The following is a 19,694-nucleotide window of genomic DNA, read 5'->3' as shown; positions in this document are numbered from 1 at the left end:
TGGTTTTGGGTTCCCGCGTGGGACTGGGACCCCTCGGCCCTCTCAGGGCCTCGTCTAATTTGTTCTTTAATTAATTAATCAAAGCCGTAATTCCCTACAGTCGTTAAAATAACCCCTAACACCCCCAAATCTGCCCGGCAACAGGTGACGTCCCCCCCGGACGCCTGGGTCCCTCCATGGAACTGGGAGCTCTGGGTGCCCCCCCGGTCCCCGGTCACCTGGGTCCCCTCAGCTCCATCTCATTTATTCTTTAATTAATCAAATCCACAAGTCATTAAAATGAAAACCAACCCAAAACCAAACCCCAAAATCTGCCTAGCAACAGGTGACGCCTCAGCCCGGGCGCTGGGTCCCCCCAGCGCCTCATTGGTTCATCTCATTTATTCTTCAATTAATCAAATCCACAATTCGTTACAGTTATTATAAAAAACAACCCTGACACCCCCACAACAGGTGACCCCCCCCGGACACCTGGGTCCCCCCATGTCACCCCCCTTGGTCCCAAACACCCAAAACTGGGGGACCCCCCAGTGAGGCCTGGTTAAACATGGCTCCCCTGAGGGCCCAACCCCCCAAAATCAGGGTGTCCCCCCAAAAACCAGGGGTGTCACCCCCCAAAATGGACTGCCAGCCCCCAAAATGGAGTGTGACCCCCAACCCGAGGTGCGTCCCCCCTCAAAAACTGGGGGTCACTCGTAGTGGGCGATGGCGCCATCATGGCCACCGGCCCCCAAATGTCCCCAAAACGTGGTGTCACCCCCCGAAATGTGATGTCACCCCCCTGAAATGTGATGTCAACCCTGAAATGTGATGTCACCCCCCCAAATGAGGTGTGTGACCCCAAGAAGGGGGGGGTGTCCCCATGGAGGGGGTGTCACCCATAGTGGGCAATGGCCGCCATCATGGCCACCAAGGCCCCAATGACCAAACCCCCCAAAACATGGTGTCACCCCCCCGAGGAGACATGTCCCCTTTGGCAGGGGGTGTCCCCACGCGGGGGGGTGTCCCCACGGGGGGGGGTGTCCCCACAGAGCGGGGTGTCCCCTTTGACGGGGTGTCACCCATAGTGGGCAATGGCCGCCATCATGGCCACCAAGGCCCCAGTAACCAAACCCCCCAAAACATGGTGTCACCCCCCGAGGAGACGTGTCCCCTTTGGCAGGGGGTGTCCCCACGGGGGGGGGTGTCCCCACAGAGGGGGTGTGTCCCCACAGAGCGGGGTGTCCCCTTTGACGGGGTGTCACCCATAGTGGGCAATGGCCGCCATCATGGCCACCAAGGCCCCAGTAACCAAACCCTCCCGTACGTGGTGTCACCCCCCCGGGAAGACATGTCCCCTTTGGCAGGGGGTGTCCCCACGCGGGGGGGTGTCCCCACGGGGGGGGTGTCCCCACGCGGGGGGTGTCCCCACGGGGGGGCGTCACTCGCAGTGCGCGATGGCCGCCATCATGGCCACCCCGGCCAGCAGCGCCAGCAGCTGGGCCAGCGCCTGGGGCGGCCGCGCGTCCCGCAGCAGCTCCGGCAGCACCGTCACCGTCCCCAGGTAGATGAAGCCGCCGGCGGTGAAGGGCAGGACCCCCCCCGGCGCCGGGGGCCCCCCGGCCGCCCCCCCCTCGGCCAGCAGCGAGCAGGCGGCCCCCGCCAGCGCGCCCAGCGCCGTCAGCAGCTGCAGACGCAGGGCCTGCAATGGGGACACGGGGGGACGCGGTTGGGGACACGGGGACACAGCTGGGGACGTGGGGGGGCACGGTTGGGGACATGGCGGGGACAGGGGGACACAGTTGGGGACAAGGGGGGACATGGTTGGGGACATGGGGACATGGCTGGGGACATGGGGACACGGTTGGGGACATGGTTGGGGACATGGGGACATGGTTGGGGACATGGGGACACGGTTGGGGACATGGTTGGGGACATGGGGACATGGTTGGGGACATGGGGACACGGTTGGGGACATGGGGACACGGTTGGGGACATGGTTGGAGACATGGGGACACGGTTGGGGACACGGTTGGAGACATGGGGACACGGTTGGGGACATGGTTGGGGACATGGGGACACGGCTGGGGGCATGGTTGGAGACATGGGGACACGGTTGGGGACATGGTTGGGGACATGGGGACACGGTTGGGGACACGGTTGGAGACATGGGGACACGGTTGGGGACATGGTTGGAGACATGGGGACACGGTTGGGGACACGGTTGGAGACATGGGGACACGGTTGGGGACACGGTTGGAGACATGGGGACACGGTTGGGGACACGGTTGGAGACATGGGGACACGGTTGGGGACATGGTTGGGGACATGGGGACACGGCTGGGGGCACGGTTGGAGACATGGGGACACGGTTGGGGACATGGGGGGAACAGGGGACATGATTGGGTACATGGGGACACGGTTGGGGACATGGTTGGGGACGGGACATGGTTGGGAACATGGGGACATGATTGGGGACAGGTGACAGGGGGACTCTGGGGACATGGGGACAGGTGACACGGGGAGAGGGTGAAATGGGGACAGGGTGACACAGTGACATAGGGACAGGTGACAGGGGGATCCTGGGGACAGGTGACCTGGGGACACGGTGACACGGGGATGGGTGACACGGGCACACGGTGACGCAGTGACACAGGGACGCAGTGACACGGGGACATGGGGACACAGGGACCCTGGGGACACAGTGACACGGGGACAGGTGACCTGGGGACACCGTGACACGGGGACACGGTGACATGGGGACAGGGTGACATGGGGACACGGGGACAGCTGACATGGGGACACGGTGACACAGGGACAGGTGACATGGGGACACTGTGACGGGGACATGGTGACCTGGGGACATGGTGACACAGGGACAGGGTGAAATGGGGACAGGGTGACTCACAGACACGGGGACCCTGGGGACACAGTGACATCGGGATGCAGTGACATGGGGACGGGTGACACGGGGACGGGTGACATGGGGACATGGGGACACGGGGACATTGGGACAGGTGACACGGGGATGGGTGACACGGGGACGTGGGGACAGGTGACATGGGGACACGGGGACACGGGGACGGGTGACACGGGGACATGGGGACGGGTGACACGGGGACGGGTGACATGGGGATGGGTGACACGGGGACACGGGGACAGGTGACACGGGGACAGGTGACACGGGGACAGGTGACACGGGGATGGGTGACACGGGGACGTGGGGACAGGTGACACGGGGACATGGTGACACAGGGACATGGTGACACGGGGACGTGGGCACAGGTGACACGGGGACGGGTGACACAGGGACAGGTGACACGGGGACGTGGGGACGGGTGACATGGGGATGGGTGACACGGGGACAGGTGACACGGGGACGTGGGGACGGGTGACACGGGGACAGGTGACACGGGGACAGGTGACATGGGGATGGGTGACACGGGGACATGGGGACAGGTGACACGGGGACATGGGGACACAGGGACAGGTGACACGGGGACGTGGGGACAGGTGACACGGGGATGGGTGACACGGGGACAGGTGACACGGGGACGTGGGGACGGGTGACACGGGGACAGGTGACACGGGGACAGGTGACACGGGGACAGGTGACATGGGGATGGGTGACACGGGGACATGGGGACAGGTGACACGGGGACATGGTGACACAGGGACAGGTGACACGGGGACGTGGGGACAGGTGACACGGGGACGGGTGACACGGGGACGGGTGACACGGGGACGTGGGGACGGGTGACACGTGTCCTGACCTGGCTCTTGCTGCATCCCGCCTGCACCAGGATGGCGAAGTCCCCGAGCTCGTGCGGCAGCTCGTGCAGCAGAACCGTCACCGTTGTCACCGTCCCCAGCGCCGCCCCCCCCAGGAAGGAGGCGCCGATGGCCAACCCGTCCGTGAAGTTGTGGGCCACGTCGGCCACCAGGTTCAGGTACCCGGACACCCCCATGCCTGGGGACACGGGGACATCGGGGACATCGGGGACCCCCCGGTGTCCCCACCCCCCCCCCGCAGTGTCCCCATGTACCCCCAGTGTCCCTGTCCCCAACAGGGTCCTGTGTCCCCCCCCGATCAGGTTCAGGTACCCGGACACCCCCCATGCCTGGGGACACGGGGACATTGGGGACATCAGGGACCCCCCGGTGTCCCCACCCCACTCCGGTGTCCCCATGTCCCCCCCAGTGTCCCCCCCAGTGTCCCCATGTACCCCCAGTGTCCCCATCCCCCCAACACCGGGGGACACAGGGACGTCAGGGACCCCCTGGTGTCCCCACCCCCCCATATCCCCATGTCCCCCTGTGTCCCCGTCCCCCTGTGTCCCCATCCCCCCAATATCCCTGTGTCCCCACCAGTGTCCCCATCCCCCCATGTCCCCACCAGTGTCCCCATCCCCCCCAATGTCCCTGTGTCCCCACCAGTGTCCCCATTCCCCAATGTCCCCATGTCCCCACCAGTGTCCCCATGCCCCCCAATGTCCCTGTGTCCCCACCAGTGTCCCCATCCCCCCATGTCCCCACCAGTGTCCCCATCCCCCCCAATGTCCCTGTGTCCCCAGCAGTGTCCCCATTCCCCAATGTCCCCATGTCCCCCCCAGTGTCCCCATGCCCCCCCCAGTGTCCCCATGTCCCTCCATGTCCCTGTCCCCCTATGTCCCCACGTCCCCATCCTCCAATGTCCTTGTGTCCCCCCAGTGTCCCCATCCCCCCCATGTCCCTGTGTCCCGCCCAGTGTCCCCATGTCCCCCAAAGTGTCCCCGACCCCCCGTACCCGCCTCCTCGCCCCCGTCCCCGCTCTTCCCGCGGTGGCCCTTGTGGTGGCCCTTGTGGTGGCCCTTGTGGTGGCCCTTGGGGACCGTCCCGTCCGGCTCCTCGTCCCCCTCGCTCGAGCTGCTCTTGGCCTTGGCCCCTGCGGGGTGACAACAACAGGGTGACAATGACAGCGGGGGGGTGTCAGCGCCCCCCCCAGGGCGGGTGTCACCTACCGTGACCGTCACCGTGACCGTGGCCGTGGCTGTGGCCGCCGCGCACGTGTCGCACCAGCGTCTCCAGCACCAGGAAGGTGACAATCCCGGCCAGCACCCACGTCCCCACGGCCACCATGTGCCCGTGCTGCGCCCCTGGGGGGACACGGGGGACGCTGAGGGTGACACGACCCCCCCACGGTGTCCCCAAGGTGACACGACCCCCCTCCCCCCCCCGCCACGTGTCCTACCGTGCGAGTGGCCGTGGCCACCGTGGCCAGCGGGGTCAGCGTCCTCGTGATGCGCGTGGGGGGCTGTGGGGACAGCAAGGGGGGGACATGGGGGGGTCACCGTGTCACCAGGGTGGGAGGGGACACAGGGACATGGGGGTGTCACCGTATCCCCAAGGAGGGGACACAGGGACATGGGGGTGTCACCGTGTCACCAGGGTGGGAGGGGACACAGGGACATGGGGGTGTCCCCAAGGGACAGGGACAACCGGTGGGTGCCAGGGAGGGGACATGGGGGGGCAGTGGGTGTCAGGGTGTCCCTGGGACAGCGAGGGGACCTGGTGGGTGACAGGAGGGGACAGCGGGTGACAGGGGGTGTCAGTAGATGACAGGGGGTGTCAAGAGGTGACAGGAGGTCTCAGGAGGTGACAGGAGGTGACAAGGGGTGTCAGTGGGTGAGAGGGAGTGTCAGTAGGTGACAGGGTAACAGGAGGTGACAGGAGGTCTCAGGAGGTCTCAGTGGGTGACAGTGGGTGTCAGTGGGTGTCAGTGGGTGTCAGTGGGTGTCAGTGGGTGTCAGTGGGTGACAGTGGGTGACAGTGGGTGTCAGGGGGTGACAGGGGCTGACGGGGGGTGACAGGAGGTCTCAGTGGGTGACGGGGAGTGACAGGGTAACAGGAGGTGACAGGAGGTGTCAGTGGGTGTCAGGGGGTCTCAGTGGGTGACGGGGGGTGACAATGGGTCTCAGAGGGTGATGGGAGGTGTCAGGGGGTGTCAGTGGGTGCCGGGGGGTCTCAGTGGGTCTCAGTGGGTGTCAGGGGGTGTTGGGGGGTCTCAGGGGGTCTCAGGGGTGTTGGAGGGTCTCAGTTGGTGCCGGGGGGTGTCAGGGGGTGTCAGGGGTGTCAGTGGGTGCCGGGGGGTGTCAGTGGGTGCCGGGGGGCGCCGGGGCCGTGCCGTACCGATGGCGTGGGGGATGAGGTGCAGGAAGGCGTCCCCCAGCAGCCCCCCCGCGGCGAAGCTGAGCAGCAGGCGCAGGCGCTGGCGGTGCCGGGGGGCGCCGGGCTCCAGCGGCACCAGCGGCAGCAGCAGCAGCGGCGCGGCGCTCACCAGCAGCGTGGCCGACAGCGTCTGCAACGGCAACGGAACCGGCTCCGGCACCCGCTCCGGAACCGGCACCTGCTCCGGAACTGGCTCCAGCACCCGCACCGGAACCAGCTCCGGCACCCGCTCCGGAACTGGCACACACACACCGGAACTGGCTCCGGAACCAGCGCACACACACACCGGAACTGGCTCCAGCACCCACTCCGGAACAGGTTCTGGAACCGGCACCCGCACCGGAACCGGCTCCAGAACCGACACCCGCACGCCGGAACTGGCTCCAGCACCCACAACGGAGCCGGCTCCGGAACTAGCGCGCGCACACACACACACACACACGGCTCTGGCACCCGCAATGGAACCGGCTCTGGAACTGGCACCCACAATGGAACTGGCTCCAGCACCCACACCAGAACCGGCTCTGGAACCAGCACCCGCACTGGAGCCGGCTCCAGAACCGGCACCCACAACGGAACCGGAACCGGCTCCGGAAACGGCACACACACACAACAGAACCAGCTCTGGCTTTGGCTCCGGGACCCACAACAGAACTGGCTCTGGAACCGGCACCCACAACAGAACCGGAAATGGCTCCAGCACATACAACGGAACCAGCTCCAGCACCCACAACAGAACCGGCTCCGGAACCAGCACACACACCAGAACCGGCACACACAATGGAACCGGAACCAGAACCCACACCGGAACCGGCTCCGGCTCTGGCACCCACACACTGGAACTGGTACCACACAACGGAACCAGCTCTGGCACCCACACAATGGGGCTCCGGCTCCAGCACCGCACAACGGAACCGGCTCCAGCACCACACAACGGAACCGGCTCCAGCACCACACAACGGAACCGGCTCCAGCACCGCACAACGGAACCGGCTCCAGCACCACACAACGGAACCGGCTCCGGCACCCACACAATAGCACTGGCACGCACACAATGGGGTCACCAACACCCACACTATGGGGACACCAGCACCCACACAATGGAACTGGCACCCACACAACGGGGGCTCCGGCACCCACACAATGTCTCCAGCACCCACACAACGGGGTCACCGGCACCCCGGTGTCCCCAGGTGTGGGGACAGGAGGGGACACCACCTGCAGCCACAGCGTCAGCGTGTCCCGCCGGGGCGGGGGGCGCGGCTCCTCATGCGAGTGGCCATGGCCATGGTAGAGCCCCTCATGTGAGTGCCCATGGCCGTGGTGCAGATCCTCGTGTGAGTGGCCGTGCCGTGGGTGTGGCTCCTCGTGCGAGTGGCCGTGCCCATGGTAGAGCCCCTCGTGCGAGTGGCCATGGCCATGGTAGAGCCCCTCGTGCGGGTGCCCATGGTGCGGGTCCTTGTGCGAGTGGCCGTGGTGCGGCTCCTCGTGCGAGTGCCCATGACCATGGTAGAGCCCCTCGTGCAAGTGGCCATGGTGCGGCTCCTCGTGCGAGTGGCCGTGCCATGGTGCGGCTCCTCGTGCGAGTGCCCATGACCATGGTAGAGCCCCTCGTGCGAGTGGCCGTGCCCGTGGTGCGGCTCCTCGTGCGAGTGGCCATGGCCATGGTAGAGCCCCTCGTGCGGGTGCCCATGGTGCGGGTCCTTGTGCGAGTGGCCGTGGTGCAGATCCTCGTGCGAGTGGCCATGGCCATGGTAGAGCCCCTCGTGCAAGTGGCCATGGCCATGGTAGAGCCCCTCGTGTGAATGGCCGTGCCCGTGGCGCGGCTCCTCGTGCGAGTGGCCGTGGCCGTAGTGCGGATCCTCGTGCTCACGGTGCGGATCCTCGTGCGCGGCGCCGTGTCCCGGCAGCAGCCCCAGGGCCAGCGCGGCGATGGCGACGGTGACGGCGACTCCGCGTGTCCCGGCGGCCGCCATGGCCCCGGGCTCCTGCCATAAAGACGGGGGATGAGGGGCCAGAGCGGCCACGGTGGGGACACAACCATAGAGACAGTGCCTAGAGGGACCCGTGGGTGCGCCATAGAGCGGTGAGGTGGGGGATAGAGCGGCGCTACCGTGGAGTTAGAGAGCGGCTAGAGTGGCGCTAATCAACCCGACCATAGAGATGAGAATGGATGAGGTCCAGACGAGCGCCAGAGTGGGGATGGACATGACCATAGAGACAAGGCCTAGAGCGGGGACCCCCAGTGGTGCCAGAGAGTGGCAAGACGGGGGTCCTAGAGTGGCAGTAAGGGGCCACACCATAGAGCTAAGAAAAGACAGAGTGGCACCAACCAACCCTACCATAGAGACAAAGGGATGAGGGTCCAGACAGGCCTCAATGGCTACTACGGGGTAGTGGGGGACACAGACCATAGAGACAAGGCCTAGAGCGGGACCCCTGGGGGTACCAAAGAGCGGCGAGATGGGGGACAGAGCGGCCTTAACGGGCTAGAGCGGCGCCAACCAACTCCACCACAGAGACAACGGGATGAGGGTGCAGAGCGGCCCCCCAGGGGCACCACAGAGATGGGGACGGGGCGGCGGGGGCCATAGAGCGGGGGCGGGGGGGGGGGGCCCCTCTGCCCGCGTCTCTGTGCTCCGGGGCGGGGGGGGGTCTCACCGTCCGCGCGCTCCGCTCGCGCTCCCGCTCCGGCTCTGGCCCGACGTGGCACCGCGAGCTCTCGCGAGATCTCGGTGGGGAGGCGGGGGAGAGGGAGAGAGGAGGGCGGAAGCGCCCGTTGCCAGGACGACGTGAAGGCGGCGGCGCCATCTTGGCAGCGGGCGGCGCGGCGCGGGGGGCCGCCGGGAGGCGCGCGGGGCGTTGTGGGGCGGCGGGAGCGGCGGCGGCCGGAGCGGCCCCGGGGGGGTCGGGTCGGGACGGGACCGGACCGGACGAGGCCGGAGCGGCCCCGGGGGGGTCGGGTCGGGACCGGACCGGACCGGACGAGGCCGGAGCCCCCGGAGCCGCCGGCAGCGCGGGATGGGCGACAGCGATCGCGGTCAGCGGGGAGCGCCGGGGCTGGGAGTGCCGGGGGCTCAGCCTGTTCGGTGGGGGGGGGGGGGGCTGAGGTGGTTTTTGGGGGGTCCTGAGGTGATTTTTGGGGCTGCGGGGGCCCTGGGGGGGTTGGGGGTCTGGGGGGGGCTGAGGTGGGTGGTCTGGGGCGGCCCTGGGGGTCAACGGGGGTTTGGGGGGGCACTGGGGGGTGTGGGGGGGGTGGGTTTGGGGGTCCTGGGGTTGTTTGGGGGGGGGGGGGTCCTGGGGTGATGTTGGGGGGCAGGGTGGGTTGGGGGGGGCAGGGGGTGAGTTTGGGGTCAGGGATGGATTTGGGGGTGTCAGGATGGATTTAGGAGGGTCAGGAATGGATTGGGGGGGTCGGGATGGATTGGGGGGGTCAGGATTAGATTTAGGGTCGGGCTGGATTAGGGGGGGTCAGGGATGGATTTGGCGGGGTCAGGATGGATTTAGGAGCATCAGGAATGGATTGGGGGGATGAGATGGATTTGGGGGTCGGGATGGATTGGGGGGGATGGGATGGATTGGGGGGTCAGGGTTGGATTTGGGGGGGTCGGGATGGATTGGGGGGTCAGGGTTGGATTTGGGGGGGTCGGGATGGATTGGGGGGTCAGGGTTGGATTTGGGGGGGTCAGGATGGATTGGGGGGGTCGGGATGGATTTGGGGTATTCAGGATGGATTTGGGGGGGTCAGGGTTGGATTTGGGGGGGTCAGGATGGATTGGGGGGGTCAGGATGGATTTGGGGGCGTCAGGGATGGATTGGGGAGGTCAGGATGGACTCGGGGGGGCTCAGGGGCCAGATTCGGGGTCCCTGACCCCCCCGCCCCCCCCCCCAGACTGCCGGAGCCCCGACAGCTCCTCCCTGAGCGCCTCCCCGCCCCCCCCGGAGCCGCCGCCCCCCCTGCCCCCCCCCCCGCTGCTGGGGGCGCCCATGGGGTCCCCCCTGCCCCCCCCCGGCCTGGGCTCCCCCTTCCCCGTCATCAGCTCGTCCATGGGCTCCCCGGGCGGGGGGGGGCCTCCCCGCGACCCCCCCCATCGCCTACGGCCCCGTCAGCAGCCCCCAGGTGAGGGGGGGGGTGGGGGGGGGGGGGGGCAAAAAATGGGGGGGGGGGTGGAAAAGGGTGGAAAGGGGGGGGAGCCCAAAAATGGGGGGGATGCGGAAAAAGGGGGGGGGTCAGAAATGGGAGGGATGGGGGACCCCAAAAATGCGGGGGGTTGTGGAAAAGGGAGGGGGGGGCTCAGAAGTGAGGGCTGGGAAAGGGTCACCCAAAATGGGAGGGGGGGCTTGGAAAATGGGGGGGGGGGGGGAAAGTGGGGGTCCCCAAAAATGGGGGTGGATGGGAAGAAAAGGGGGAGATGGGAGGGGAAGGGGGGGGGCAAGAAAATCCCGTGGGGTGGGGGAATGGGGGGGGATGGGAGACACAGGGGGGGGTCCCAAAGTGGGGTTTGCCCCCCCAGATCAACTCGACGGTGACGCTGCCCGGGCTGCCCCCCCCCGTCAGCAGCTCTGACGACGTGAAGCCCCCCCTGGGGCTGCGCCCCGTGCCCTGTCACCCCCACGGGGGCACCGGCAAGCGGCTGTGCGCCATCTGCGGGGACCGCTCCTCGGGTAGGGACACGGGGGACATGGGGACACGGGGGGACATGGGGACATGGGGACACGGCTGTGCGCCATCTGCGGGACCGCTCCTCGGGTAGGGACACGGGACATGGGGACATGGGGACATGGGGGGACATGGGGACATGGGACACGGCTGTGCGCCATCTGCGGGGACCGCTCCTCGGGTAGGGACACGGGGGGACATGGGGACATGGGACATGGGGACGTGGGGGGGACATGGGGACACAGGAGGACATGGGGACATGGGGGGACACGGCTGTGCGCCATCTGCGGGGACCGCTCCTCGGGTAGGGACACGGGGGGACATGGGGACATGGGGACATGGGGACGTGGGGGGGACATGGGACACAGGAGGACATGGGGACATGGGGGGACACGGCTGTGCGCCATCTGCGGGGACCGCTCCTCGGGTAGGGACATGGGGACACGGGGGGACATGGGGACATGGGGGGGGACATGGGGACGTGGGGGGACATGGGGACGTGGGGGACATGGGGACACGGGGGGGACATGGGGACGTGGGGGGACATGGGGACGTGGGGGGACATGGGGACACAGGGGGGACATGGGGATGTGGGAGGACATGGGGACGTGGGGGGGACATGGGGGACACAGGAGGACATGGGGACATGGGGGGACACGGCTGTGCGCCATCTGCGGGGACCGCTCCTCGGGTAGGGACATGGGGACACGGGGGGACATGGGGACATGGGGGGGACCATGGGGACGTGGGGGGACATGGGGACGTGGGGGGACATGGGGACACGGGGGGGACATGGGGACGTGGGGGGGACATGGGGACGTGGGGGGACATGGGGACACAGGGGGGACATGGGGATGTGGGAGGACATGGGGACGTGGGGGGGGACATGGGGACGTGGGGGGACATGGGGATGTGGGGGGACATGGGGACGTGGGGGGGACATGGGGACGTGGGGGGACATGGGGACACGGGGGGGACATGGGGACGTGGGGGGGACATGGGACGTGGGGGGACATGGGGACACAGGGGGGACATGGGGATGTGGGGGGACATGGGGACGTGGGGGGGACATGGGGACGTGGGGGGACATGGGGACACGGGGGGGGACATGGGGACGTGGGGGGACATGGGGACGTGGGGGGACATGGGGACACAGGGGGGACATGGGGACACGGGGGGGGACATGGGGATGTGGGGGGACATGGGGACGTGGGGGGACATGGGGACACGGGGGGGGACATGGGGACGTGGGGGGGACATGGGGACGTGGGGGGACATGGGGATGTGGGGGGGACATGGGGACGTGGGGGGGACATGGGGACGTGGGGGGACATGGGACACGGGGGGGGACATGGGGACGTGGGGGGACATGGGGACGTGGGGGGACATGGGGACACGGGGGGGACATGGGACGTGGGGGACATGGGGACGTGGGGGGACATGGGGACACGGGGGGGACATGGGACACGGGGGGACATGGGGACACGGGGGGACATGGGGACACGGGGGGACATGGGGATACCGTGGGGGTACGTGGGGACATGGGGGTCTCTGTGGGGTCACCTTGGGGACATCTTGGGGTCATTTTGGGGCCACCTGAGAACATGTTGGGGCCACCCTGAGGACCCTTTGGGACCATTTTGGGGCCACTTTGGAATGTTTTGGGGACACCCTGAGGACCTTTTGAGAACATTTTGGGACCATCTTGGGGTCCCCCAAGGATCCTTTGGGACCACCCGAGGACCCTTTGGGACCATTTTGAGGCCACCTTGAGCCCATTTTGAAAGCATCTTGAGAACATTTTGGGGCCACCCCGAGGACCCTTTGAGAACATTTTGGGGCCACCCTGAGGACCCTTTGGGACCATTTTGGGGCCACCTTGAGCCCATTTTGAAAACATCTTGAGAACATCCTGGGGTCACCCCAAGGCTCCTTTGGGAACATTTTGGGGCCACTTTGGGACCATCTTGGGGTCACCCCGAGGACCCTTTGGGTACATTTTGAGGCCACATTGAGAACATTTTTGGGGCCACCCTGAGGACCCTTTGGGACCATTTTGGGGCCACCCCTGGGGACCCTTTAGGACCATTTTGGGGCCACCCCAAGGACCCTTTGGGACCATTTTGAGGCCACCTTGAGCCCATTTGAAAGCATCTTGAGAACATTCTGGGGCCACCCCAAGGACCCTTTGGGACCATCTTGAGGTCACCCCAAGGACCCTTTGGGACCATCCTGGGGCCACTTTGGGACCATCCTGGGGCCACCCCGAGGACCCTTTGGGACCCCCTGACGCCCCCGCCGCGTCCGTGCGCAGGGAAGCACTACGGCGTGTACAGCTGCGAGGGCTGCAAGGGCTTCTTCAAGCGCACCATCCGCAAGGACCTGACCTACACGTGCCGCGACAACAAGGACTGCGTGGTGGACAAGCGCCAGCGCAACCGCTGGCAGTACTGCCGCTACCAGAAGTGCCTGGCCACCGGCATGAGCGCGAGGGTAACGGGGAGCGCGGGGCGGCGCGTCGGGGGTCCTCCGGGGTTCATCTCACAGGCGGCGGCGGGTTGGATTGACCTCCGAGATCGGCTGTTGTGGAGCAGGAACACCAGAGGTGGAGCAGCTGGTCTCCCATCCAAGCACTGACCGGGGCCGACCTGCTTAGCTTCACACACCACGTGAGATGGGGCGTTCTCAGGGTGCTATGGCTGCATATGCTGTATACATATACATGTATGCATACATATGCATATATACATACATATGAGTTCCCTAAGTATGTCCTGATAGTATCTGTACCAAACCTTTTATCCAAGGGCAGAGCAGAGGGGCAGGAGAACCTCTCTGGACCAGCTGGTCTCCCATCCAAGCACTGACCGGGCCCGACCCTGCTTAGCTTCCCAGATCACATGACATGGGGCGTGCTCAGGGTGCTATGGCTGCATATACTGTATACATATACATGTATGCATACGTATGTATATATACATACATTTGCATATATACATACATATGAGTTCCCTAAGTATGTCCTGATAGTATCTGAACTAAACCCGTTATTCAAGGGCAGAGCAGAGGGGCAGGAGAACCTCTCTGGACCAGCTGGTCTCCCATCCAAGCACTGACCGGGCCCGACCCTGCTTAGCTTCCCAGAGCAGATGAGATGGGGCGTGCTCAGGGAGGTGTGGCTGCATATACTATATACATACATACATATATACATATAGTTTCCCCAAATATATCCTGATAGTATCTGAACTAAACCCGTTATTCAAGGGCAGAGCAGCAGGGCAGGAGAACCCTCTCTGACCCAGCTGGTCTCCCATCCAAGCACTGACCGGGCCCGACCCTGCTTAGCTTCCCAGATCACATGAGACAGGCCGTTCTGAGGGCAGCGTGGGTGCATATATTCTATACGTATATATACACACATACATACGAGTTCCCTAAGTATGTCCTGATAGTATCTGTACCAAACCTTTTATTCCAAGGGCAGAGCAGAGGGGCAGGAGAACCTCTCTGACCCAGCTGGTCTCCCATCCAAGCACTGACCGGGCCCGACCCTGCTTAGCTTCCCAGATCACATGAGATGGGCGTTCTCAGGGTGCTGTGGTTACGTATATCATATATATGTGTGTATTCTCTAAGTACATCCTGACAGTATCTGAACTAACCCCTTTTTTCATGGTCACCCTGCTGTCCCCAGGCCCCCCAGGTCCCTTGTCACCGCTCCACCAGCCCGTTCCCAACTTCCACTGACCCTGGGGCTGTTCTGCCCGATACAACACTCCACACTTGTTCTATTTCACTCCATTTCTCCGCTCCCAGCTGCCCAGGGGGTTGTGGAGTCTCCTCCTCTGAGAGACTCCAAGCTGCCTGTTCCTGTGTCACCTCCTCTGGGTGTTCCTGCTCCACAATAGATGATCTTAGAGGTCAATCCAGCCCAGCGCTGATTGTGCGATGGAGCCGCTGACAGCGCCGCGTTGCGCGTTGCAGCCGTGCAGGAGGAGCGCCAGCGCGGCAAGGACAAGGACGGCGACGGCGACCTGGTGGCCAACGCCAACGAGGAGATGCCGGTGGAGAAGATCCTGGAGGCCGAGCTGGCGGTGGAGCAGAAGTCGGACCAAACGGTGGAGGGCGGCGGCGGCGGCGGGGGCAGCTCGGTGGGTGGTGTTTTGGGGGGCGTTTGGAGGAGTTCGCGGGGGTTTTCGGGGTCACCACGCTGATGTGTCCCCCCCCAGCCCAATGACCCGGTGACCAACATCTGCCAGGCCGCCGACAAGCAGCTCTTCACGCTGGTGGAGTGGGCCAAGCGCATCCCCCATTTCTCACAGCTGCCCCTGGACGACCAAGTCATCCTGCTGCGGGCGGGTGAGCGGGGACGTTGGGGACACGGGGACACTGGGGACAGCAGGGGACGTTGGGGACAGCAGGGGACACGGGGACATTGGGGACACGGGGACACTGGGGACATTAGGGACGCGGGGACATTGGGGACACGGGGACACTGGGGACAGCAGGGGACATTGGGGACAGCAGGGGACACGGGGACATTGGGGACACTGGGGACGGCAGGGGACGTTGGGAACGGCAGGGGACACGGGGACATTGGGGGTACGGGAACACTGGGGACGGCAGGGGATGTGGGACAGCAGGGGACATTGGGATGGGAGGGGACATGGGGACATTGGGGACAGCAGGGGACGTTGGGGACAGCAGGGGACACGGGGACATTGGGGACACTGGGGACGGCAGGGGACACAGGGGACGTTGGGGCAGCAGGGGACATTGGGGACGGGAGGGGACGTGGGGACATTGGGGATGGCAGGGGATGTGGGGACAGCAGGGGACATTGGGGACAGCAAGGGACATGGGGACAGCAGGGGACATTGGGGACAGCAAGGGACATTGGGGATGGCAGGGGACGTGGGGACAGCAGGGGACATGGGGACATTGGGGATGTCAGGAGACACGGGTATGTTAGGGGGACGTGGGGGCATCGGGACACGGGGATGTTGGGGGATGTGGGGACATTGGGGGACATGGGGATGTTAGGGGACGTGGGGACATCAGGGACATGGGACATCAGGGGACGTGGGGATGTGGGGACAGCGGGGGACATGGGGGTGTTGGGGGATGTGGGGCATCAGGGACTTGGGGGACATTGAGATGTCGGGGGAGCATTGGGAGACATGGGGACAGTGTGGGGAGGATCAGGGGGGACATGGGGACATTGGGGGACATCGGGGGACACAGGGATGTCGGGAGACACAGGGATCTCGGGGCACATGGGGACATTGGGGGGACCATGGGGATGTTGGGGGACATGGAGACATTGGGGGACATGGGGATATTGGGGGACATGGGGACATCGGGGGACATGGGGATGTTGGGGGACGTGGGGACATTGGGGGACACGGGGATATTGGGGGGACACAGGGACATTGTGGCCTCGGGAACGTCGGGGACCCGGGGGGGTCCCGACCCCGTTCCCCCCCAGGGGTTGGTGTTTCCAGGCCGTTCGGGGCATCCCCAGCCTGGCTTGGGGGGCGTGAGCCCCACAGCGCAGGGGGGTAGACGTGTGGGGCTGCGCCGGGGGGGTCTCAGCGTGCCCCCCCCATATTTTGGGGGGGGTGCTGACCCCCGTTGCCCCCCAGGCTGGAACGAGCTGAACGAGCTGCTGATCGCTCGTCCTTCGCAGCACCGCTCCATCACGGTCAAGGACGGGATCCTCTTGGCCACCGGCCTCCACGTCCACCGCAACACAGCGCCCACAGCGCGGGCGTGGGGGCCATTTTCGACAGGTGGGGGCGAACCGGGAGCCGGGGGGGGGGGCTCGGCAGCCCCAAAAACCCCACTGACCCCCCCCGGTGCCCCCCCCGCCCGCTGCCGCCAGGGTGCTGACGCAGTCTGGTCTCCAAGATGCGCGACATGCGGATGGATAAGACGGAGCTGGGGTGTCTGCGCGCGCCATCATCCTCTTCAACCCGGGTACGGCGCTGCACAAAGGGGAGGGCTGCACATCGAGGGGAACCCCCTCCCAATGGTCCCCCCCCATTCCCAAAAGGGCCCCCGTCCCAACGTCCCCCCCATTTCCCCGATGTCCCCCTATCCCAACGCCACCCCCCCTCCCGCTGTCCCCACCCACCCCAACATCCCCCTGTCCCTGTGTCCTCCCCTCACCCCAATGCCCCCCCACCCCGGTGTCCCCCCCAGTCCCGAACACCCCCTGTCCCAATGCCCCCCCCCCCCATCCCAATGTCACCCCATTCCCAGTGTCCCCTCCCACCCCAACGTCCCCCCCAATCCCAACACCCACCCCGTTCCAATGCCCCCCCACCACCCCTGCTGTCCCCCCCACCCCAGCATCCCCCACATTCCCAATGTCCCCCCTGTCCCAACATCCCCCCATTCCCAGTGTCCCCCCCATCCCAATGTCCCCCTATCCCAGTGTCCCCCCCAACCCCGGTGTGTCCCCCCTGCCCCAACGGCCCCCCACCACCTCCCAATGTCCCCCTATTCCCTATGTCCCCCCACACCCCCAACATCCCACTCACCCCAGTGTCCCCCTCATTCCCAATGTTCCCCCCCATCCCAACATCCCCCTGTCCCAGCGTCCCCCCCCACCCCAATGCCCCCGCTCTGTTGTCCCCCCCACCACCCAACATCCCCCCAATCCCAACACCCCTCCGCTCCACACTGTCCCCCCATCCCAATGTCCCCCCATCCCAGTGTGTCCCCCCACCCCAGTCCCCCCCAATCCCAACGCCCCCCCAGTCCCAACACCCCCCACCCCACTGTCACCCCCAATCCCAACACCCCCCAATCCCAATGCTCCCCCACTCCCAATGTCCCCCCCACCCTGGTGTCCCCCCCCAATCCCAATGACCCCCCACCCCAATGTCCCCCCCAATCCCAACTCCCCCCCGCTGTCCCCCCATCCCAACGTCCCCCCAATCCCAATGCCCCCCCACCCCCAACGCCCCCACCAATCCCAACACCCCCCTCCCGCTGTCCCCCCCATCCCAACGTCCCCCCCATTCCCAATGTCCCCCCATCCCAACATCCCCCTACCCCAGTGTCCCCCCCAATCCCAACATCCCCCCCCACCCCGGTGTCCCCCCCCACCCCCCCCGCTGTCTCCCCCATCCCAACGTCCCCCCAATCCCAGCACCCCCCCGTGCCTTGTACTAATTCGTGTCCCCCCCCAATGTTGCCCCCCCAGACGCCAAAGGCCTCTCGAACCCCGGCGAGGTGGAGCTGCTGCGGGAGAAGGTTTACGCGTCGCTGGAGTCCTATTGCAAACAGAAATACCCCGAGCAGCAGGGCAGGTGGGTCTGGGGGGGTCACACGGGGGGGTCACCACCCCCCCACACCCCTCAATCCCCCCCCGGCCGCCCCCCAGGTTCGCCAAGCTGCTGCTGCGCCTGCCGGCGCTGCGCTCCATCGGCCTCAAGTGCCTGGAGCACCTCTTCTTCTTCAAGCTCATCGGGGACACACCCCCATCGACACCTTCCTCATGGAGATGCTGGAGGCGCCGCACCAGCTCTCCTGAGCCCCCCCGAAACGGGGGGTGGGCAACAGGGCCCCCCCGGACCCCCCCCACCCCCCCCCACCGAGGGATTTGGGGTGGGGGTCCCTGTGCGCCCGCCCGCGCTCTGGGATGTTGTATCATAGCCCCAAGTACTGGTGACCGTCACACCCCTCCAGGGTGTTATTTTGGGGGGGGGTGCAGCGCGCTGAGCCCCCAAACCAGTGGGGGTTGGGGGGGGCACCCCCCTGCCCCCCCATGTCCCCCCCCCACCACTCAGGCACCTGGTGCCTGTCACACCAGGGTGGCCCCCCCAGGGTGTTATATGGGGGGGGGGAGGGGTGCAGCACCCTGAGCCCCCAAACAGGGGGGAGGGCAACAGGACAACCCCCCCCCCTCCCCCCCGAGGGATTGGGGGGGGTCCCTGTGCTCATCACACCCACCCAGGGTGTTATTTTGGGGGAGGGGGGGGTTGTGCAGCGCCTTGAGCCCCCAAAACAGTGTTGGGGGGGCACCCCCTGTCCCCCCCATGTCCCCCCCACCACTCAGGCACCCGCTGCCCATCACACCAGGGTGCCCCCCCCCCTGTTATTTTGGGGGGGGTCACCCCATGTCCCCCCCATGTCCCCCGCCCACCACCCAGGCACCCGCTGCCCCTCACACCCCCCCCGGGCTGTTATTTTAGGGGGAAGGGGGGCACAGCACCCCTGAGCCCCCAAACCGGGGGTGGGGGGCACCCCATGTCCCCCCCCATGTGTGTGTGTCCCCCCCCCCACCACTGTCACACCAGGGTGACCCCCCCCCCCAGGGTGTTATTTCGGGGGGGGGGGAGGGGGTGCAGCGCCCTGAGCCCCCAAACCAGTGGGGGGGGGGGCACCCCCTGTCCCCCCCCCATGTCCCCCCCACCACGCAGGCACCCGGTGCCCGTCATACCCCCCCGGCATGTTATTTTGGGGGGGGGGGGGGGGTGGCACCCTGAGCCCCCAAACCAGTGGGGGTTTGGGGGCCTCACCCCATGTCCCCCCCCCCCCATCCCCCCCCCCCTCCACTCAGGCACCCGATAGCACTTTGAACCCCCCCTCCCCCCCCACTATGCAGCAGGTACCCAGGGCGGGGGGAGGGGGGCTGGGGGGTGGGGGGGGCACTGGGGAGCGGGGGGGGGCTTTGTTTTTTGTAGGTCCTACAGCCCCCCCGCCCCCTCCCGCCCCGTGGTTTTATTCACCTTCGGCGTCCCCCCCCCAAAAAAAAAAGAAAACCGACCCGGTCGCTTTGGATTTTAAGTGATTAAAGTTGCTGCTTCTCAGTCATTTGGGGGGCTCGTTTGGG

At 66.1% G+C, this 19,694-nt stretch overlaps 2 protein-coding genes across 7 annotated transcripts; one reads left to right on the top strand and one right to left on the bottom strand.

Moving 5' to 3' along the window:
• Window positions 1-326: 326 nt before the first annotated feature.
• SLC39A7 (solute carrier family 39 member 7) lies at window positions 327-9,012 on the bottom strand. 6 transcript variants are annotated; one of them, XM_065044094.1, is made up of 10 exons: window positions 8,848-9,012; window positions 7,782-8,174; window positions 7,405-7,749; window positions 6,148-6,316; window positions 5,210-5,272; window positions 4,980-5,114; window positions 4,766-4,903; window positions 3,753-3,949; window positions 1,419-1,681; window positions 327-1,384 (listed from the first exon to the last, which is right to left on the bottom strand). In XM_065044094.1, the coding sequence occupies exons 1-9, from the start codon at window positions 8,995-8,997 to the stop codon at window positions 1,421-1,423; spliced, it is 1,851 nt and encodes a 616-aa protein (XP_064900166.1). In that variant the 5' UTR covers window positions 8,998-9,012; the 3' UTR covers window positions 327-1,384; window positions 1,419-1,420. The 6 variants fall into 6 exon arrangements, with proteins under 6 accessions (XP_064900166.1, XP_064900169.1, XP_064900170.1 ...); XM_065044097.1 differs by having other exon boundaries at window positions 327-1,681; window positions 7,405-7,455; window positions 7,588-7,749; XM_065044098.1 differs by having other exon boundaries at window positions 327-1,681; window positions 7,405-7,455; window positions 7,588-7,603; window positions 7,822-8,174.
• A 939-nt stretch (window positions 9,013-9,951) lies between these two features.
• LOC110355725 (retinoic acid receptor RXR-beta-like) lies at window positions 9,952-19,592 on the top strand. The gene is given in 16 exon segments (XM_065044164.1): window positions 9,952-9,969; window positions 10,010-10,260; window positions 10,262-10,306; window positions 10,701-10,851; window positions 13,161-13,339; window position 13,536; window positions 14,834-15,000; window positions 15,079-15,208; window positions 16,495-16,601; window positions 16,604-16,641; window positions 16,734-16,746; window positions 16,748-16,801; window positions 16,804-16,828; window positions 18,063-18,168; window positions 18,243-18,333; window positions 18,336-19,592. Coding segments are annotated over 16 exon segments (1,428 nt in total). The 5' UTR covers window positions 9,952-9,956; the 3' UTR covers window positions 18,393-19,592.
• Window positions 19,593-19,694: the final 102 nt, after the last annotated feature.

The sequence above is a fragment of the Columba livia genome, chromosome 32 (assembly GCF_036013475.1).
Source record: "Columba livia isolate bColLiv1 breed racing homer chromosome 32, bColLiv1.pat.W.v2, whole genome shotgun sequence".
Taxonomy (NCBI): Eukaryota; Metazoa; Chordata; class Aves; order Columbiformes; family Columbidae; genus Columba; species Columba livia.
The sequence above is the reverse complement of the archived record's forward strand: the minus strand, read 5'-3'. Positions and strand labels throughout refer to the sequence as shown.